Source organism: Macrosteles quadrilineatus, unplaced genomic scaffold (assembly GCF_028750875.1).
Source record: "Macrosteles quadrilineatus isolate MER2022 unplaced genomic scaffold, UCM_ALF_1.0 Scaffold_9__3_contigs__length_116548681, whole genome shotgun sequence".
Classification (NCBI taxonomy): Eukaryota; Metazoa; Arthropoda; class Insecta; order Hemiptera; family Cicadellidae; genus Macrosteles; species Macrosteles quadrilineatus.
Genome location: NW_026542602.1, coordinates 54566506 through 54588983, shown reverse-complemented (window position 1 = coordinate 54588983; position 22478 = coordinate 54566506). Strand labels below are relative to the sequence as shown.

The window sequence follows — 22478 nt, the reverse complement described above, 5'->3', positions numbered from 1 at the left end:
ACTACTGTACTATGTAATCCTAGCAATCTGATAAAACATTGTGACTCACAAACACTTGTAAATAGTAGACATAAAACACACTCCCTTAGTAGATTTCTCATCCTTATGGATCAGCTGAAGAAAATGTGATCTTTAGTTCCGTCTGGTGCACTGTAGAGGTCATTTTTTGTTCTCAATTTGTTTCTTGTTATTTCAGTCATAAAACCTCGTTTAACCAAACACATGATCTAATCATAAAAAAATTTTGTCAACACTCATCAGTGTCACCATCATGAAACTAGACTCGAAAAACGAGATTTAAAATTTGAAATGAGATGGGAAGTCTACTTGCGTTGGTCTATGATAGTACATTAAAATGTAATTTTATATTTTAGAGTAGGTAACTCTGAAGATAAGATCACTCAGTGGCAAAATGCACATCAGTAAATAAATCGAACACAAGGCAATTACAAAATAAAAGGTAACTTAATTAAAAAGTTCATGAAACTATGGGTAACATTATTAAATTTCATCCAAGTGTTCATTAATTATCTATAGTGATTACAAATTTAAAAATCATTTTTCTATAAAACTTTCATTGATGGTTTTTCCAGGTATCGCCGTATCTCGCAGGGATTGGTATCAGCAGTGCTGTGGTTTCATTCAACGTTGCTCTCTACTATAACACCATTATTGCGTGGTGCCTCTTTTATTTTGTCCAGGTATGGTTTGCTATTATGACAAATATAAACTTCTTTTAGATTGGCCTAGGCCTATGATAATTCTCTTAACTTATTCTCAGTGTAGTGTAGTCAGTGTTTCAAATGCAACTATCACAACGCAATGCTCACTTAACACTTACATGTTTGGGTTTCACATTAAAGGTAATATAGACTAAAGTAAGATTCAAGAGTTAATGGCATAATGATAGATAACACATACTAGAGAGAGGATAATTGAGACGTTTTAACAACATAGATACACAAAAACTTCATGGATGTTTCATCAGTATACATCCATCAATAAGTTTAATGCAACGATATCAACACAAGGCTGTTACTGAATTTGCGAATTGTAGGGATTATGTACGCACTCGATTGGCGCTTTTGTTAATCAAGTTGGATCTCATCATATACTAACAAACAAAAAATATTCTTCTCATCCCATTTTGTTTATATTATTTTAGGGTTAATTTCATGATTAACAATAAAATTGGCTCCATGAGCTGTTCCATAAAGCCAAAGTCAATGGTTATACAGTAGTAATAGCCAGAGGTGCCCATCCCCCCCAAACCCAGAGGCGCAATCCCCCCCCAAGCCAAAGGAGTAGGCCCCCCAATTTATGCTGCCGTCTATTTAAACCTACCCTCCCCTTTCCAATTTATCTGACAATTTTTCCTTTACCTCATAAAACAAGCATTTAAAGTATTTAGTAAACTTGAGGTACGAAAAACAAACTTGCTGATAATCAAAATTAAATGTTTAATATGAAACGTCATTTAACAATACATCATTAAATCTAACTAATGGACTAATTAGAAGTTTTTCAATTTACAATTCAGAATCTGTATTGTCAGCCAATATGTGTGCTCAGTATTGCAAGCAATAGACAACGTCTTCAAAACGTACAACAATATAGGCCTACTTGGTGAATTACTCTACTCCAACACAGTACTATGTAACTGTACAATAATAGGTGGCGTTAATTTTTACAGGGCTTAAAAATTCAAACAACTTAAGGGGATTAATAATACCATAGACTAACCAACCAAAAAGTATATTGTTTCAACGTTATAGGCAGAGTCACGAAATAAGACAGACTTGTTATGCTCGCTACTCCCAGGCTGCCTTCTACAAAAATCGCCGGGCAAAATACCCACAGTATCTCTTAATAATTGCCACCAGTACAAAAGGTTTTTGTGACGAAGTAATCTTATAATTAATTTTGATAGCCCCAGGATTGTCTTTTATGACTAATAATGGTAGAAACGCATCTTGTCAGACAATCCGTTTGTACACAAAACACGAAACGATAACAGATAGGCCTATCAATTACACTCAATTAATTATGAATCCCATTATATGTTCAATACTCTTCTCAGTCACTACAATAGTCCAATATCAGCTGTTGAAAACGCAGACGACAATCCAGAGACCACGTCGGTCCGTCATAACCTGAACCTGATTCAGTTTACTTTAAGCCGCGTTTACACCGGAGTTACCAACAAATGTTACTAAAATTTTTGTTAGCAACACAAGTTGATAACAAAAGTTATCAAAAAAAATGTTATTATCATTCCGTTTGGAGACTTTAAAATGTTACCAACTTGCCATTCCCGCCAACGCCGCGCCGCACCGTTGTATATTGTAGTAAAAATGCGATATAATTAGTAAATAAATATCAACCTTCACACCGGTAATTTAGTATTGTTACTTACTCTCTTGACGTAATTGAATAGCTCTTGCTGGATAGACCAAGTCAAAAAATGGGTAGGCTACACTTCTATATCTGTTGGCACAAACAACCGAATGCCTTTGATAATTTCATTGCCAATGAAATTTCTGTCCACGCTTTGTTTTTCTCGTTCCGGTCTTTGAACTCCGCACACGTTTGGTCCCACAAGACGTAGTACTCGCGATATAGGTCTATTAGTTTTATCACCGCCTCCTTACCCCAATCTACTTCACTCAACACCTCCTCCATTGCTGAACACAGTGCACAAAAATACTAGGAATTTAGGTAAACAGCCTCACAACTCGCCTAGCTCGTCTGCTGAACTAGGACCTGTGAGGCGGCGCAGGGGAGGGGGTAAATGTTGCTAACATCCAAAGCGCTCGGTAACATTTGTTGCTAACAAATGTTATTAACATTTGAAAACATCAAAGGATGTTACCAGATTTTACCGACACTCGGTGGGTAACAAAATTTCTGTTGCTAACACGGTATTTTTGTTGATAACATGAAATGTTACCAACAAATTTAGAGGTGTTTTCTTAAATGTTATTAACAAATGTTAGCAACACGTGTTGCTAACTCCGGTGTAAACGCGGCTTTACTTACTTCCAGTCCTACCGACGGCAATGTACGAATTGACAGGCCTATCTGTAATCGTTTCGGGTTTTGTATTAAATGTTTGTCGTATTCTGACGACACCTCCAGAAGTGGATCTTTTTTAAATCCTGACGATGGTGGAGTTAAAGAACCACCAAAACATATGTAGCAAGTAAAATTCGACACTGGTATATTAAGGATTGTCTGGAAAGGTCCGTTTTTACCATTCTTAGAAGCTATCTTAATTACGAACGGCAAAATGTTGTTGGTAGCTACTTAGAAACACTTTTCGGGCTGCTTATACAAAATTATACATTCATTATGACAGCTAGCAAAAAAATATCCCCCCCAAAAATCTCAAAATAAGTCCCCCCCCCAAAAATTCCTGTGGCGCAAACGCGCCACAGTACCCCTCTCTGGGCACCCCTGGTAATAGCTGTTTAGAACACTTTTTGCAGTGAATGAAAATATTGTGATTACATATTACGTCTAATCAAATATTTTCAGCTGACTTAGGCCTACTATAGAATTTCTATAAATTCTGAAAAAAAACATATATTTGCAAGTATGAATTTCAATAAAGTTTTATATTTTTTAGTTACATTATCGTTTATAAAAACTGTATATACTTATGATTATGAACCAAAATTGGGTTTATGTATGGTTTATTAGTCAATAAGACTGCTTACCATACTATTAAAAATCTTCCCCATTTTAATGTAATCAAGTGTTATTTTAAAAATTCATGTTGATAATATTTTTTTACTATTCCAGAGTTTCCAATCTGAATTGCCTTGGTCGGAATGTCCGAACAAATATTTTGAAAACGGAACGTATCTTCCTGAGCCTGAATGTGTGGTAAGTAACTTTTCTACAGTTTTACTTGATGAATTGATACCGTTGAAGTAAAAAAAATCATAGTTCATTTGTCAAAACAAACGGAAATATTATAGATAAGTATAGACTCACATCAATTAGCTTAATTTACTAACATAACATCCAAATACAATTTTGAAACAAATTTTCTCAAACGGTCCTCCAATAATAACAATAATAATATTCTTTACAAATAAGAATGTAGACGAAGGAGTTATTTCCAATCTTATTGTATCACCTGTAGTCGACTAGTAGTTGTGAAATAAGCTGTGCAATGAAGCTAGATCACAAAAATTGACAAACATGTTTCCTTGGAGCCAAAAGGAACGTGGATTGATTTAAAGATGAATGACTTAAAAGATAAATGCTAAAGTGTTGTTTGAAGCCTTTTAGACTAGATTAGATTGACGCTAAAACACCAGGGTGCAAAGTGAGTGTTGAATTAGATAACAGCTTTGTTGCTGAAAAAGATCTGCAGGTTATTTTATCAGGGTCATTTATTGAAATCCCATTGACAGGTGACTAGGGGTACGGAATAACCTCCAGTAAAGGGGATCCGGACATTTTTAAAAATGTAGGTACAAAATTGCTAGTTTAAACATTTTTGTACCTAAATATTTGCTTTGTTAATGTATTGCTTTTCTGCATCGTTTTAATTTTTTTGACATATTTAGTGCTGTGATGGCCACTGGTACCCATCGGCCAAAATTTCTGTGCGTGTGGATGGGTCGCTACTAGCCAAATTAAAAAATACGGGAACCAGCTATTGACAGTGCTAGGGGTAGGGGTGAGTGAGTAGCAAAAAACAAATGTTTTCACAAAAGTACCCCCGCCAACCCCCTCACCTAGACCCAATCAGATCTGGATGCGCACAGAAACTTTGCTCGAACTGTACCCCAAAGAGGTACTTTTGGCCTTCCCAACAAAATGCCTCCATCTCTTTCTCTCGCCTCTTCCTTCCTTCCCAGTCTCCTTAGGTCCTTTTCTACTTAGTCCCAGTTTCAAGCCAATAAAAATATGTTGACTCTTCTCAGGATCATCTGTCAACTTATTCATTTCTAGACAAGCACTATATCCACTCAACTGACGAGCTATACTAACTTCTAATGTAAAAAGCTTAATATTTCTTACAGGCAAGCACACCGACCCAGTATTTCTGGTATCGCACAACACTCATGGTCTCGGAGGATATAGACCATCCTCGGGCCTTCAACTGGAAGATAGCATTTGCTCTTGTCATAGCTTGGATTCTTGTCTACATGTGCATGATCAAAGGAATCGCTTCTTCAGGCAAGGTAAGTTTGTCTGTTGCAGTTAAAATAATCTGTTTCTGATAGATCTTTTCTCTTCAAACATGGAAAAAAATTGTTGCTATTTTTGTTTTATCTTTCTCATGTTGTTGTCATGTTGTTTCTCATGTGATTTGGACATTTAAAGGTATGTTTGTGTCTAGGATATGTATGTCTGCTATTTACTTCTTGTTGTTTAAACAACTTGGACTTAGACACTATAATTTTTTAATATCAATCGAAATGTTATACATATTTGTTGATGTTGCATGTTCTAGTAGTATGGTATATGGCTAATGAGTTATACAGTATCTACACTTGCGGTTATATTTACCCAATCACAAGAGAAAACACTTAGTTGATATTAGCACACTCTAACTCATGCCTGGCACAAAGCACTAATACAAAACAGCCTTCAGATTTCAAAAACTGCAGTAGGTACTCAATCAAATTTATAAGCAACAATTAAGTGTTCAATATATTTTGTTCAAAATCATATTCAAGATAGCCTTTATAATATGAACTCTTATACCTTGTGGTACTCACATGTTTAACTTGTCTCAATTTTACTTTTCATTTCAGGTTGTTTATGTAACAGCAACTTTCCCCTACATTGTGCTGATAATATTTTTCTTCCGGGGTGTAACATTACACGGAATGTCTGATGGGTTACGACATTTATTTACTCCAAAGGTAACTTAATTTTAAGTCATCATCTTCATAGAACACTTGTTTAGCTTATAATAATTAAGTTTTTGTAACAACACGACAATGATGTTAAAAGCCTATTAAGCTGGGTTTTCCTAGGCATGGAAGTGGAGCGCGGAGAGAGGAACACAGAGAGCAGACTCCTCTTGTCTTAGGTAACTTATTGTTACTGCTTTCCTAGAAACGGAGCGGAATGCCATGTTACTCGCTTTTTCACTCTCCGGCCTCCGCTCTCCGCGCACCTCTTCCGCGTCTAGGAAAACCCGGCTCTATCTAAGTCGAAGAATTTATTGGCCCTTGGTAATCATAGTGCTAAGTTATTTTACTTAAACTCAAGTTTAATTGTTAATACCAAATTACAAACTAAGCTGGAGATGATAAGGAGCATATTTCCCCAAAATATGAGTTTAACAAGGTAAATTGCCTTGTGTAGCTGTTGCTGACTGAGACCAGCTATTTCTAAGCTAAAGCTGTTTTTCTGAAGAGTGGTTATAATGATCGCCTAGTAGGACCAAATGGAGGTGTTGTAGGATACCAACTAATTCATTCGATAAATAAATAGCTGCCTTATTATCTAAACTGAATGTAGTTGTTCTTCATCATACTGCATTTTGATAAATGATCCCACCTAAATAAACAGGTGGTCACAGTCAGTGGCAAAGCTGCTCAAGGCATCTCATTCCATTCTACACATAATGTGTTAGTATCGTAGTTATTTGACCCTTGGTCATCATCATGGTTAAATCCTGAACCCATTTTATTCCAGTGCTTTAAAGCAGCAACATCTATTCAAATACGTATAATCTGAGTTTTATTAACACTTGAATAATAAAACATAAATATTTTTGATCACATGTTTTTCGTGATTTTCATGGTCAGTTGTTATAATAAGTTTAGAATACCAAATACGGTACAGTGTGTCATTAAATGTGGAAAACAACAAATAATTATAAATAAATAACACATAAGCAGTTGACGTGGTTCCCTCATATCTATTATGCTAACCAAGCAGTTCTCCAGGAAAGCATCACTTATTGACTGTGCAACTTAGTTTGAGTGTTATGTATTAGTTGCTCTATATGTACCTATTGGACAGATAATCCGTCCATCCTCAACTAATCAAATGATTACACACACCTACAATGTAGGTATCATTATATTCTAGTATTATAATGTAGGTGTGTATTTCCATGTAAACAGTTCTAATCTCCCATGTATAACAGTGGTACACCCTCTCAGACCCCGTGGTATGGTTGGAGGCCGGGACGCAGATTTTCTTCTCACTCGGTCTTGCGTTTGGAGGTTTGATAGCTTTCTCGTCTTACAACCCTGTCAACAACAACTGCTACAGAGATGCAATAATGGTGTCTATGACTAACTGCTTCACATCTATGTTTGCTGGCATCGTCGTCTTCTCTGTCATCGGTGAGTATATGCTGATTCTTCACCAGTAGGGTACTTTAGGTTGTATTGTGAAAAGATTGTAAGAAATAAATGATATCCTATTTGTTTTGGCTTGTAGGGGTGAAATTATTATAAAATAGAATGGGACCTTACGTCACATATTGTGAATCGTAAATATAATATAGTGAACAGTGTAAATTAAATACCTTGAACTTCCATGATTGAATATGTGTAGATATCTAACAATGTTCTCAGGATTCAAGGCTACGCTGAACTATGAGCGCTGTCTGGAGGAGAGGAATGCAACAATCTTTGCGACGTTCGGTCACACAAACGTCGACCTATCCCGGCTGCCGACTGAGGGCTCGGCTGTCGCATTGATGGGCGACGTCGTCACAACAATGCCACCCTTGCCAGAGTGCGACTTGGAGAAAGAGCTGGACAGTGTGAGTCGAATAGAACAAAGATTCTAGAAACACAAGTTGCAATGTTAGCCAGTTTTGTTGTAAAAATGTATTCCTATAAATAAATACAACAGGCAGTATTAATATTATAGGAGCTAGGAAGAGCATCTATATCTATACTTATTTAATACGCAAGCAGTTTTTTTGTGACAATTACTCCTCCGAAACTACTGAACCGATTGACATGTTTTTGGTGTCATTGGAAAGAGCGTAACTTGAAGTTGTGCAGGAAACTTTCTTTTTAGGGAAATAATCAGAGAGTGAGGCCCTGGGGCCCTTTAAAGTTTCGCATTTCTCCATAAGATTAACATAGGAAACAAAAATTGTTATGAAACTGCAGCTGTTGTCAGAAATTAAAAGCGAGAAGAATAATATGTTAATTGTAAACAGTCAATAAGTTTCCTAATTTAACAGTTTGCTACAAACATTTACTGACTTGATTGAAATGAAATATTTACTATTTGAATTTGGGTTGGCGTAAATATTACAATGGAAAAAAACAAGAAAAGCTAGAGAGCCTGGATAAATTGATATACTAAAAAGAGAACTGAATTAACACTGTGCTGCATTTCTTAGTAATCATTGAAAAAGCCGATTTGCAAACTGTGGAAACATAGACAAGTCATAGAACACCACCAAGGAAATAGAAATAATGTTTTTTTTAAAATTTATAATCGTTATGTAATTATGGACAACCTAATGCGGCTATGAGTAAGGCTATTTGTAGAAAACACTAAAAAACAAGATAAGCTTTTAAAAAATGAAAAATTAAAGATATTTACAAGAAATGTTGATTATATCGATCTGTTGTACATCTTGAGTATTTCCATAATCTTTGAGTCGAATCTATTAAAGTCATCAGAAATTTAACTTATGACTGTTATTTGTTAACGCCAATAATACTTAGCAATTGCTCGAATACGAGCAACAGGGACACTAGTTTATTTCAAATGCCTTAAAAACGGTCCATACCATCAGTGATCCTATACTTACATTAAAGCCACTTATTTCTTTGTTTGGATGTATATTGTTTTAATTGACACTAGTGGCATTTTAAACATATTTCTCTTGCAACTGTCCATGCTCTGATTCACTGTATAATGTTTATCTGATGTTGACAACTAAGCATCATTCATTATTGGCTTGGTGACAAATTGCAACTAATTGTAGAATCTATTCTTTTTAGAATTGAACCAGTAAACCTTTGATTTGAAGGTATTGTAAATCAAATACAAATTCAAATTTAGTGTTATAGTTTTGAAAAAGGGAGTTGAGGATAGATCATTACTACCAACCAGAGATCAGAGATATATATTCATAAAAACTTCATACATTCATAAAAACAATTAAACTTTACGGTACTGCAAGTTTCACCCAATGAATTTTTATTCCATTCAACTGTTTGGGAAAACCCAATAAAGAGCTAATTTCAATTTAAAACACTGGTTGGTTTATTTAAAACAGACTCTCAAACTTTATTTTTGTAAAAGCACAACAGTGATCATTTGTGTGTTTCACTTCTGATTTCAGTCAGCTGCCGGCACAGGATTGGCTTTCATCATCTTTACCGAAGCCATCAACCAGTTTCCAGGAGCTCAGTTCTGGTCGGTTCTGTTCTTCCTCATGCTGTTCACTCTGGGAATCGACTCGCAATTTGGAACTCTAGAAGGCGTTGTCACTTCTATAGTAGACATGAAGCTGTTTCCCAACCTCAGGAAAGAAATATTAACAGGTAAGTCTAGTTTTATTGATTCCTTTAAATGTTTCCTTAACTTCAGGAACAAGGCTACAAACAGGAAGTTGCAATAGTTAAAGTCAGGGCATGGTAAGTTGGGGGAATAGGGGAAATCCTAAGTAGTTTAACTGTAAAAGAGAGTATGTTTAACCTATGGCAATACTTAGAAAATCCATATTGACTTCAATGAATATAAGGAATGTAAACCATAAATATTACTCTGATTCCCTTTTTTCTCTCACTTTTTCAGGGGTGATGTGTTTGATATGCTGTGTTATATCAATGAGTTTTGCCCACGGTGCTGGAAATTACGTCTTCATCCTCTTCGACAACTTCAGTGGCAACTTTCCACTTCTGATAATTGCCTTCTTTGAGTGTATAGCTGTTTCATACGTTTATGGCCTCAAGAGGTAAATTTAATCATAAAACATGTAAAGTGTTCAAAGGTGAAAGATAAGATAATCATATATATTGTTACTCTGTTTTCTCGGTTTAGTAAAAATGTTAAATGAAATACCGGTAATAAGTAAATGTATTATGATGTTTTTTTGTAGGTTATTTTATATAACTATGCGGGTTTAAACAACGCATATATCTCTCTTTTATAAAATATTGCCAAGTTTATTTTTCAGTTTATTTTTAACACTTGCCTTTTTAACTTTCCTCTTCTACTGAAGAAAAATATACAACTGTAATCGCTATGTTTATAAGTTTAGAAATTGGCTTAGGAATTCCTAGTCGTAAACAACTTTTCAATAAGGTTTTTGAGACTTTTTAAAGTTTTATCCCCAGAGGACAGCTAGCACACTGCAGAGGATAGAAGTGAATTAAACCGCTGAATACTTCATTATATCAAAGTGTTTTAACACTTTCCTTGAACAAGATCACAATGAATATTATAAATTTATTTTGATTTTACTAACAACATTGATGAGTCTAGAGTATTCCCTGATGATGTTGTAGGTTTGCTGATGACATAGAACTGATGACAGGGACTCGGCCAGGCTGGTACTGGTTGTTGTGCTGGAAGTATCTCTCGCCCTTGGCTATGCTGCTGATCCTCATAGCCAGCATCACGGAAATCATAGTCAACGGCAGCGGGTATAACTTACTTAATCATATGTTTTCATTGTTGACACATTATTATTCACATCTGCTCTATACCATCTATGCATCCTTGAGCAAAATGGTATAGTTAACTAGATTTTAAGTTGCTTATTCCAAAAGACATTATAAAACAAATTTCTTAATTTGCAGCTTGTTTACAGACTTCTTAGTAGGGATGGACGGGATTGAATTTTTAGTTCGGGACGGGACGGGACGGGATTTTTTTCTGTACATAATAAGAAAGTACTGTATTGCAGTTACCAAAAAAAGACATACGAAATCAATTTTTACCATTTGTGGCACTGATCTATAAAAACCAAAAAATGGGTAACAATTTACAGGTACCTATAGTAACCTGTGACTCGCGGGTCACGGGGTGATCGTCTGTATGACTCACGGTCACGGCGAGATCGTCGTCATGACTCGCGATCACGGCGCGATCGTCGGTATGACTCGCGGTCACAGCGCGATCGTCATCATGACTCGCGGTCACGGCGCGATCGTCGGTATGACTCGCGGTCACGGCGCGATCGTCGGTATGACTCGCGGTCACAGCGCGATCGTCATCATGACTCGCGGTCATGGCGCGATCGTCGGTATGACTCGCGGTCACGGCGCGATCGTCGGTATGACTCCGCGGTCACGGGGTTATCGTCGGTATGACTCGCGGTCACGGCGAGATCGTCGATATGACTCGCGATCACGGCTCGATCGTCGGTATGACTCGCGGTCACGGCTCGATCGTCAGCTTGACTCCGCGGTCACGGCGCGATCGTCGTCATGACTCGCGGTCACGGCGCGATCGTCGTCATGACTCGCGGTCACGGCGCGATCGTCGTCATGACTCCCGGTCACGGCGCGATCGTCGGTAGTACTCCGCGGTCACGGCGCGATCGTCGGTATGACTTCGTCTCCTGCGTTCGCGGACCTATCGCTCGCAATAACGGCGTTATCGGCACTCGCGAAGCGGAAAAATCGCCGATCGGACCAAATCCCGTCCCGAAAAATTCCCGAGTCAAATGTAATCCCGTCCCGATAATCGGGAATATTTTTTTCCCGAAAAATTCCCGAAATTTCGGGACCCGTCCATCCCTGCTTCTTAGGGAATCAAAATATTTGTGATGTATCTGATGTTAAGTTTAAAGTTAATCAACCTCTCAGTTAATATCTAAACTTAAATTAATGTCTTATAGGTTTAGTGTAAGAAAATTCCATACAGCAATACAGTATTAAGTTTGTCTGTATAGCGATATTTTTTTTCAAATATATGAATTCCTGTTTGATTATGGTTCCAAATGAACCAACATCTTTACTACTAAATCATCGCTAAAAACAAAGAACAAGGAAAATTTTAGGTCAACAGTGCTTGTGTGCACTTTGGTCATTAGCACCTTTTCTGATGCTATTTTTAACTAAATAATTTGTTTGGTCCCTTTAATTGTTCCCTACGTTTTGCCATGCAATCAATTGTTGCTCCTTGAGTGAAAATTTAAAAACGTACGTTTTCATGTCCCTGGCCTTTTACTTCGTAGATACTGAATATGTAGTTTATTATTATGTGTTTTAATATTTTTTGGGACGGGGGCAACATGTTACACACATTTATTTGGTTTTAAATAGGTTCTAGGTATTTTTTTCGTATTTTTAAAGTCTCGAAATTCACGACCATGACGTGTCCCTAGGGTACATTTTCCAACTTTCACGCTGTTGTTAGACTAATTATTCATGCCGAAATATATAAAGCCATATTTTTTTGTCATCAATGGTTATTAAACTTACAAAAAAGGAGCATATTATAATTTTATTGTCATTGCAAACTGACTACCATGACAAAATAAGTCTGTCCCTCGATTTGGCGTCACGACCATTTGGGAAAAATTTTCAACTTTGAAGCACGACAGTGGCAAGCCTGGCGTCGATGGAGTCAGTTGGTTTTAGAGACTATAGTTCGGGGTGTACGTCAGGATTGTAGTGCCGGTCGTTTCGAGTTGAAATTAGGAATTACAAGATTAATAAAGGAAAGATTGTGTTTTTTGTAATTTTGGTGTGTCCATGACCGTAAGTAGTCATTCGATGAAGTAGACATGGTGTTAATTTTTGTTTATAAGATATTTCAATTGCTAGATTAACCTAGAAGTTCACTTTGTATCCTCGAACATGAGGTGCAGGGCTACCGCCAGAACAGAGCCAAATAACACATAATTTCACGACCAAAGTTTCACGACCATCGCGGGTTTTTTCACGACCAATCCAGCCTTATGGATTATAGTGTGTTTGGTCGTGACAATAACTTTAATATAATTGTAATTTGAACAGTTTAGTTCAATTGAAACACTTATTTTTATTATAACTAACAGTATAATTGAAGGATTGTTTAGAAAGATTTAGATTATTTCAGAAAATTCACGACCGTACCGCTTGTCCCTGACCATCACGTTTATGATTTCTATCATAAAAATTTCAAAAGTTAAAATATCGTCATATTTCAATGTTTTATACACAAAAGAAGCACACCTTTATACAAACATAGCGATTTTTCAGGTCTCAGGTAAGTTTTTTCGGAGTTATACAAACTTAGAAAGATTTTATTGGCTTTTTTTCAATTTTTTGAGTTTTTTTATTTTTTTCTAGAAAGACCAAATATACCAAAAGCTCAGTGACCTTTTTAATGTATAATGGTCATAAAAGTAAATTAGTTTATAGCAAAACATAGTTATAAAAATAATATTAACTATTTTTAATATTCATTTAAACGTCTGTTATGGTCGTGACAGGATTTTGTGTTTTTCCACTAAAGATGCTCTTTTAAAAAAAAAGTACCAAAGATATTGCGTTACCATTGACATTTTATGAAACTTCAAATGTTAATGAAATAAAAATAATAATAAAAGTTTTGAAAAAAGGGGAAAAAAATTTGCAAAGTGCTTTTCCTGAAAACGTACGTTTTTAAATTTTCACTCCCTTATGCCTTCAAAGTGCACATAGGCTTAATAATTCCCATTGTGAAAATTGCTTTACAAAAAATCAAGTAGGGTACAATTAATGGTGTTCAAAGTTGCCAAAGCTGTCACGCTTCTGTCTTGGACATTCCATAATCAATAAATATGACAATAAGTAAAATAAAACACAAAAATATATTTTAAAAATTATACTCATCAAAAAAAATTTTATACTGTTTAGTGTCTGTGTGCTTAGAAATTATATTCAATTATCTGGGAAAAGTAAGCAATTATTTTATGGTTTGCAACTGGGCTCAGTTATATTGGACTTTTGATAAATGGTCCTAGACACATAAAACACAGCTGATCATAGCTAGTGACAAACCATTCACTACTCATCCTTCACTCCATTCTACACTCATCCTTCATTCATGGATTAATGCCCAGTTGCCCTTTAAACGGCACCCAGATTGTAAACAGAAAATCACCTGATTTGTAAATGTCATATAGCCTAGTATATTTTTTAGTAGTATTTTTTTATTTGCTTGTTATTGTTTTTATAGTTTTTCTGAATAGTGAAATGGCGTTTGCAATCTGGGTGACGTCAGCATATGACGGGAATATCACACCTACGTTTTTTTCCTTCCACCGTGGGTACCGGTAGTAATAACCTTATTTTTTTATTTATGTTCAACATTTTATTGTGCTTCAGTCACTTCATGTATAAGGAAGTTTATGACTGTTGGTTTGCTAGGTACCCCGCGTGGGTCGCCAGCAAGGGTGTAACGGAGACACGGGAGTGGCCAGTGTGGGCGCTGCTGCTTATCGGATGTCTTGTGTTGGCAGCTGTGCTGTGGATCCCGGGAGTCGCCATCTGTAGGTCAGTACAAACATTGGGGCATTCAGAGTGTGATTAACCATTTTTGTAGCAATTCTTGTACTTTCATTGTTTGTCCCTCTACTCTAACTGCGTTTGAATGTCAAAAGAATTTCTTATAACCTAACCATCATGAAATTTTTGCAATATGTAGTCACCAATGGATTTTAAAAAAATAAGTGATAATACCGCAACCCCTAGGTCTAGCCTGAAGTAATGTGAAAAACAATTTCGGGCTCAAGCAATAATTGTTGAGGACAAAAAAATGTTGTATTTTTAATCTAAGAATTAAAATATGGACATAAAACCTTATTTGGATTTTTTGTACATTTCATAAGCTTTCTGATGTTCAAATATTTGTGGACCATTGACCTTTGGAAACTGAAGTAGACATACCATCTACTTGGATCAGCTGGAGCCGATTACTATTTAAAATAAAACGTACCTGAATGAGCCAGTATAACGTAGTGTACCAGTGTCAAAATGATCATTTTTCCCCTTTTTGATAATATGGTGGCTGATGTGACTGAAAAAGATTATGTAAATTACGGTAGAGGTGTATTTTCAGTTTTCCTTGGTCAAAAAGTTGTTGTATTTAACAGAAATAGTTTAATTGAAATCAGAAACTCTGTCGTTGGCTCAATTCAACTACTTCCATTTCCACTCTAAAACTAGCCATATTTTTAACATGAGACTGCTGTCTTTTTTTATCTATAGTCTACTTTATACATAATGCCAACTAAACAAATCTTGACTGTTCCAGAGCTTTAGGGATAGTAATAATAGACGACAACGAGAAAGCCTGGTTTCCAGCACAAGACTTGAAAGAATTCCACGGGATCGTGGAACACCGAGTTACCGCAGCGGAGACTTTATTATTCTGCATTCGCGAGGATGGGACGGAAGGGTTGTGTTGCCCAACGGGTGCGTCAGACGATGATGACGACGACGAGTCTTAGTCTGTCTCCGCAACTGCATCCCATGGTCATGTCAATGGTGCTAAGAGTGACAGAAATGATCAACAATGCTTCATCCACTGTAACGTAGGCCTTAAATAACCTGATTGAGTCGGAAAGGTCAGAGAGAAAAGTGATATTGATGTTCCACAAGTTTTTAAATGATATATTTTTTCAGTTTCTTGTTTGTTTACATTTAGCTGTTAGGAAAACATTTATTATTTCCAAATCAAAGTCTGGAAAAAACTTTTCAATATTGGTAGTTCAGGGTTAATTTTCAGATGATAAGCCAAACACGGCTGTTTCAGACAGACGACTTGCGTTATCTTATCCCAACAGTAGCCACAGGCTTGTCCATGTAACGTAATGGTATTTCATTGTCTTTAAACCACCCTATAAGATTATGAGTGTTTATTTTATTTTCCACAAGTCTCTGATTAATTCTCTAAAAAATATTATTTTTACTGAAAACATCATTGTGATTTTTCACTCTGTCCTTTCAATATCTTACACACTTTGGGAAAAATATTATGTACCGTATATCAACAATTTAAAATTTAAAACAGCTATACATTGACAATGATAAGTAATATATTGATAACATAACTATAATCCTCCCCGTCCAAAAAGTTCATTGTAGATCATTTCAAGGATGTTCCGTGAGTTTTACGATCAATGTGTATTCATGCCATTCAAGTTTGCAATAAAATAATCCACATTGATGTAATCATGAGTCAGACGACCTTGAGATGCTAATTTGTTAATGTAGGTTGGCTTTTAGATCCTCCTGTAAAATATTGTTGTAGAAAGTCCAGACAATACTGAGATCAGGTATGCTTGTTGAAAGCATAAGTATGCTTCTCTCTTGCCTTCTGTAAGAATAGGTTAACTGTAATAATAGTTGGGTTTGTGACAGAGGGTTGCGCCAATATTATTTTCTTAAACCGGTTTACAAGTTTTTTTTATTGAATTGCAGCAATAATTAAACAAATTTTACAAAGCAATGGAACATAATATTTGATTACTTGACCTTTTACACTATTGGTAAAATGGTCAATAGTTTGATTTGGAAAAAACTCCATACTATAAGGAAAAAATAGGAACTTTCAACAAGACGTTAAACTATTATTAAAGTAGTTCTTTTACACGTCATTCCACCAAATTGTTTCCAACTAATATTTACAGTTTATATTTCGATTATTTCACTACTAGTCCTGAAAGTGACCCATTTTGGGGAAAGATAGTGGTTTACCAGCGAGGCAAAGCCAAGTGCGTAAACAACTATTGAGCCCCGGAATGAATTTTACATGACAAGTAGTGAACAATATTTTTCATATTATTCCATTGTCTAGTAATTCTGTTTAAATCTGTCATAGCATAGGTTTACGATTTATTTAAAAGTCAGCTGTTTAAAAAATATTTCTCGTAATAAAATAATGCATAAAATTAGTGCTCTTCTTTGAGCTAAACGGACATTTTGTTTGTTTGGGCAAGGATAATTAATTAGTGTTTAAGACTGGCAAAATCATATGTTTTGCCAGATTGGATATCAATGATTTTTGGATAGCTCAGCTGTACGGAAATGAGTTATTTTCATAATCAGAGTGATGTAATAGTATATTACGTTAATAGTCCTGAAAATAAGTGTTTACCGGACGAGTGTGGTCGTTCCCGTGCGAGATGAAGTCGAGTACGGGATTGCCATACGAGTCCGGTTAACACATTTTGGACAAGTTACGTACGATAGTTTACGCCATACTACTAAATCTGTACAAAACCTTACACATTACCACCAACTAAAGGACTAAAAATCACTAGTCATAACCTTTAAGAGAGGTTATGTTTTTGTTTATAACCACTCGTTGTCACCCAAATATGCAGTATAATCAGCTGATTGGTGTCCGGTAAAACTCATTACAGTACAGTAGTACGCAATGAACCCCCATTTGATTAAGCTGGCGGCAAATAGCTGTTTTCTGGACTAAATCCTTGCATGGGAAGTTTTTCAAAATAGTTTAGTGTGGCGTAAACACATATTTTTAAAAATTATAGAGAATTTATAGATTTTGAATTACACCCCTTCTTGACATATCATACATTAGTAGTAAACAAACCAAATAGCTGGAAACTGCTCTGAACGTTTTGCAATAAGATAATCAAGAATGAAATCCAGTGCATTCCAGTCTTAGGAGTTTTGATTCTAGTTTCATCAAACCGCTTTTAAGATAAGCTTACGGTATTGTCTGCATCCTGTCACAAACCCTTAAGTAAGGAGTGTTGTTACTTAGAGGTCAATAACTTAGACACATAATAACTTAACCAGAAGTACTTAGTTTCTGACTAATAAAAAATGTGTAAATAACATTAAGGAAATATTTAACGAGATACTTGCCTTTACACCATCCCATCCACATATTACATCCGGCCTAATAAAAATAAAAAGAGTTTTCAATTTTCCAAAATATTTTGCTTGCAGGGGTAAAGTGTGTCTCACAATGTAATAGCCTATTGAAAAGTAATTAGTAAGTGTTTAATAATGTTGATCGTCAATGTAAAAAATGAAGTGGCACTAAGGTTATAGCGAGGGCCATTTCAAACGATTTCTTTATTCTTCATTTGTCATTTAATTACATTTTAACATGTTACTCGACTACAAATTGGCGAGTCGGTGGCTCAGTTAGCAGCGCCACGGACTGGCCCAAGGCAGCGATGTCGTGGGTTCGGATCCTGGAACCTGCACTACTTTTTATCAATACACTTCACCCTTGTTGTGTATCGGCTCACCCCTTGCTTTGCTGGTTTCGTTCCTCGCACATATCCATTGTGTATGTGGACAGGCAAATGCAAGGTTAAAAGAGAATAACCTCTTAAAAAATGTTTAAATGTGATGTGAAACTCATAAGTGGATCTTAGGGTTTGTTTCTAGTCAAGAACCGAATCGGTACGTGATATTTCATTGTTGTTTTCAAACATTATAAACATTACACATCAATTTTCTTGTTTAGTGTTTTAGTTTTAGTAAAGTCCAAAACAATCATTAGGTTTGCAAAGTAGTCAATACTTATAAACAAAAACATCAGAAACTAGTTTTTCATGTTGAAACATTTTGCTGTTAGCTATTTATTAGGACTTGTAATGGTAATGTGGTTGAATTAACCTGGTCTTAATCCCTGACAAGGATACAAAAACCATCTCATGCTTTTCATGAAAAATGATTACCCTCAAACTCAAGCAAATCATAAAATGATAATTTAAACACTTTTTTCCCAAGAAACCATTGGAAATGGCCAATATGAGGGTTAGACAAAGAAGTGCCTAGGGTTAAGTCTGTCAATAAATATAGCACATTTTCTATCTCTGCACTCCGTAATTACTCAACGCCGAGCAATAATACACTTAAGGACTGGAAAATTAGCGAAGAACACCTGTACATGCACTAAGTTTCACGTTACAACGATTTATATACTTTCACGACGATTATTGTTTAAAATATATCATCGAAACGCATAGTGGCCTCTAGAATACCAGTTTAAATCTTTACTCCAAGGTTTATTTATTGTGATAAGTGGTTGTTACACATGTAAATGTATCTTTATGGAGTGTACTTGTAGTACTTCTCATTGATGTGTTCCATGTTCGATTAAATGTGATTCAAATTTTTTTTAGTTTTAAAAGCACAAAGTTATATGCACATCGCATAAAGTAATTCAGTACAATAGTTCCATATGACTGTAACTTTTTATACTGTTGCACGTTTTATCCTTTTAAATATTATAGAAATGTATTTTATTTATAGATGAATAATATGTATTTCTTCTATAGACTTTTATCTGTACTATACTGATGTATGAATCAGACTAAGTACATTCAAAGAGCTGCTGGAATGTTTATGTCAGTTTATAAAACCTGTTGAGCCATCTTAGGGAACATTATGGATGAAATTTGTAAGTATTATTACAATGTTTACAATACTAATAAATTACAACCTTAAGATTAAAGTTTTGAACATATATCATCACAACTAAATTCACTTGTATTTCTTTATTGATATCGTTATTCCTATGATGACATCATTCAGAAATCAGAAGTTTTATTTAATAATTAACTCATATTTTAGGCTCCACATTACAATTAAATTACACAATTACATTACATCTACACATTACAATAAGAGACAAAATGAAAGTAATATAAAACAATCTGATTGGGTTTATCCTCTAGTAGATTCATACATTCTTATGAGGGGGACAAACAAAATAGATCTATAATATAAGTTAGTATTATGGTGTAAACAATATTTATTTTCTATTTGATATAAAAACAAAGCTCTAGAGCAATTCATGTGGTAACCACACGTAAATTAAATATACTTTTGTATTGGTTGGTCTATGAAAATAAGCACATACACTATGTATGAACTGTGATATAAAATTATGTACAGCACACTGACTAAATTTTGTATTTATACATTTTATACAAACTATAGTAAAGTGCTGTACAATAGGGGTAGTAGATAGTTAAGCTGAATAAATACTTTTAAGACAGAAACGGGTCGTATAGGCTAAGCAAAGACTTATTACCTATTTTAGTTCAAAGAATTTACAACTGACAAAAACATTCCATATTGACTCAATAATGACAATAATAGTAGAAAAATATGTACCTAAAACAATAAAATGTAGCAATTGCTACTGTTATAGTGATTTTAGGTGAGAATCTTAAAGCTTTCAACATATCCATATAAATATCAATTTGTAGAATTTAAGATTGGGTAAATATTTTGTAGCTCTTATAAAAAATATTGAGATAAAATTGTTCTTAATGAGAAATATTTTTGTACAAATCAGATATTGTGCCAGTGAAAAAATGTTTCAGAATATGTCAAAGACAAATACGCGTTTATACCGTACTAGAAAGGTACTAGACTGGCAATTCAAATAGTTTAATCAAAATTTCAGTTATTAGTCAATAAAACTGAAGTAATCAAAATTGAAAATATGTAGGCTGCCATGTATTGGTCTTCATTAGGAAATGCAACGTTTTTTAAACAACCGAGAAACAAAAACGTTATTAAATGTCTCTTTCCATATGTTTCTTCTATGTTAACTTTTTTTTACAAACAAAGTACAAATTATTAGTTTAATTTATTTTTTCATTTGGGTATGTAGCATGTATGTTAAGCTATACATTTTGATTATTTTATTACTTTAAGGAAAATATAAACTAGTTTAAATTAGTTGAAAATCATTAACTGTAATATTGAGCAATTAATATTATATGCACAGTTAGTTTGTATGTTGTTCTAAATATAAAATTAATTCTGACAATATTCTTGTGATAGGTTCGTCTTAAAATGCAAAAGTTCATTGCAACATAAATTTTAGTAATAATTAGCAATAGATTTCCCATGTCTTGTTACAAATTTGAAGCCGTTGTTTTTGTTTATTTGAAATCCAAAGTTACTCCGTTGAGATAGAGAATTTAGCTGGGAAATTTCCAAAGTATATGTTTGCTCCAAAGAAATTATTTCCTTGACAAGCTGTTAACGTTGTTCCACTGTATAAAGAACTAAATGGTCATGGCCTCTTTGGTAAATCATGCAAGTTTTTTTTACACATATTTTGTAAACAATTTTGTAAATATATTTGTCATCACAGATTTTTCTAGATTGTTTGCAAATGGATAAAAATTAGATCCAGTATTAAGGTAATTGTAATAACAGAAGCCCCCTCTTTACTTACTGGTGTTTCACAATGAATGAATTAAGGAACTAAAATATAGTTCAAAGTAAAAATGTTTAATGATAAAGATAAACTTCACATTTTATATTTTCATAACATGGTTTGTTAGCTGACTCTATTATGTTGCAATGGACTAAAGTGGTTGACAATAACTATATTTATTCTAAATGTTTTTAGAATTGTTAAAAATCTTGTTGTTGTTAAAAATTAAATATTACAATATGGCACACACCACTTTGATGTACCAGTAGTGCATTTAAAATGTACTAGAATAGTAGATGTTTTTTTAATTGTTTTATTTTTCTTGGCCCTAAGTGGAAAAAATACATGTACTGTTTTATTAACACAGTATTTTAAATATCATTAAGTTTAAAAAGTATTATATTTTAATCCTACTCTACCCACAATTAGTTCACATATCATGACGTACCATATCAATTTATCCTCTATGCACTTTTGAAGTTAAACTGCATATCACTAAATTCTCATATCCAATGAAAATCTTCATATCACAATTTAGTTACATGTAGTATAATATCAAGTGTTAAACGTATTATGCGGCCAAAGTACTAATGTATAATTTACCTTTAAGGGTATATCACTTTGTATACATATCTCGTTTAAATAATATTGACATATTTTATTTAAATCTTTGTAAGTTGTGTCATCTTATACATTGTTATAAAAAAAATTAATGGTTGATGTTATTTTTTATAGTGCATATTATTTTGGAACCTGTTATCATTATTTGACAGATTGATTGAGTACAGAAGATTGATTACAGTTGTTTTCTAATTTAATTTTTCATAAATATCATGTCGTTGATAAATTTGGCCCTCAATGGGAAACTTTTCCAAAAATTAAGATAGCAGGTTCCAATACCAATTTTAAGCAAACTTATCCATTGAATGTTCATGTACAGATGTTAAGAACTTAGATACGAGACGGTCTTACGAACCAGGAAACTGACAATAATAAATTAGACTCCTCGATACTCTATATTAGTCGATCTTTAGGCTTGGACACTTGGACAGTGGTGTCTGTAGGGTACAACTGCCTCTTCTGTTTTCTTTTGTCATCCACTTTATGCTATAATGTAAATAGTGTGTAGCATGTTAATAAATGTGTAAATTAGTATGTACATTAGTTTTATCATTTGGGATGAAATGACTATTGAATATGTCAATTTATTCCAGAGAAAGGACATATTTTTGCTTAATTGTATTACACTACTTTTGACATTTCTGAAGTTCAAATCTCTTTATTTATTTATAAGTCAATATTTTTTTTTTTATTTAAGGATTTAAACACAAAAAATTTGTTTATTCTACTTTAGTCTTGACCTAGTCTGT

General features: G+C 34.4%; 1 protein-coding gene across 2 annotated transcripts in view; it reads left to right on the top strand.

The window, feature by feature from the left end:
- The window catches only part of LOC129002030 (sodium- and chloride-dependent transporter XTRP3-like), a 47321-nt gene extending 26729 nt beyond the window's left edge, over positions 1–20592 (top strand). For both annotated transcript variants that reach the window (XM_054429528.1, XM_054429529.1), the window contains exons 5-15: positions 594–701; positions 3805–3888; positions 5040–5201; positions 5778–5888; positions 7127–7328; positions 7563–7753; positions 9302–9503; positions 9757–9916; positions 10470–10607; positions 14307–14432; positions 15193–20592. In XM_054429528.1, the coding sequence (XP_054285503.1) occupies positions 594–701; positions 3805–3888; positions 5040–5201; positions 5778–5888; positions 7127–7328; positions 7563–7753; positions 9302–9503; positions 9757–9916; positions 10470–10607; positions 14307–14432; positions 15193–15388 (1680 nt within the window). In that variant the 3' untranslated portion in view covers positions 15389–20592. The remainder of the gene's footprint in view (positions 1–593; positions 702–3804; positions 3889–5039; positions 5202–5777; positions 5889–7126; positions 7329–7562; positions 7754–9301; positions 9504–9756; positions 9917–10469; positions 10608–14306; positions 14433–15192) is intronic.
- Positions 20593–22478: the final 1886 nt, after the last annotated feature.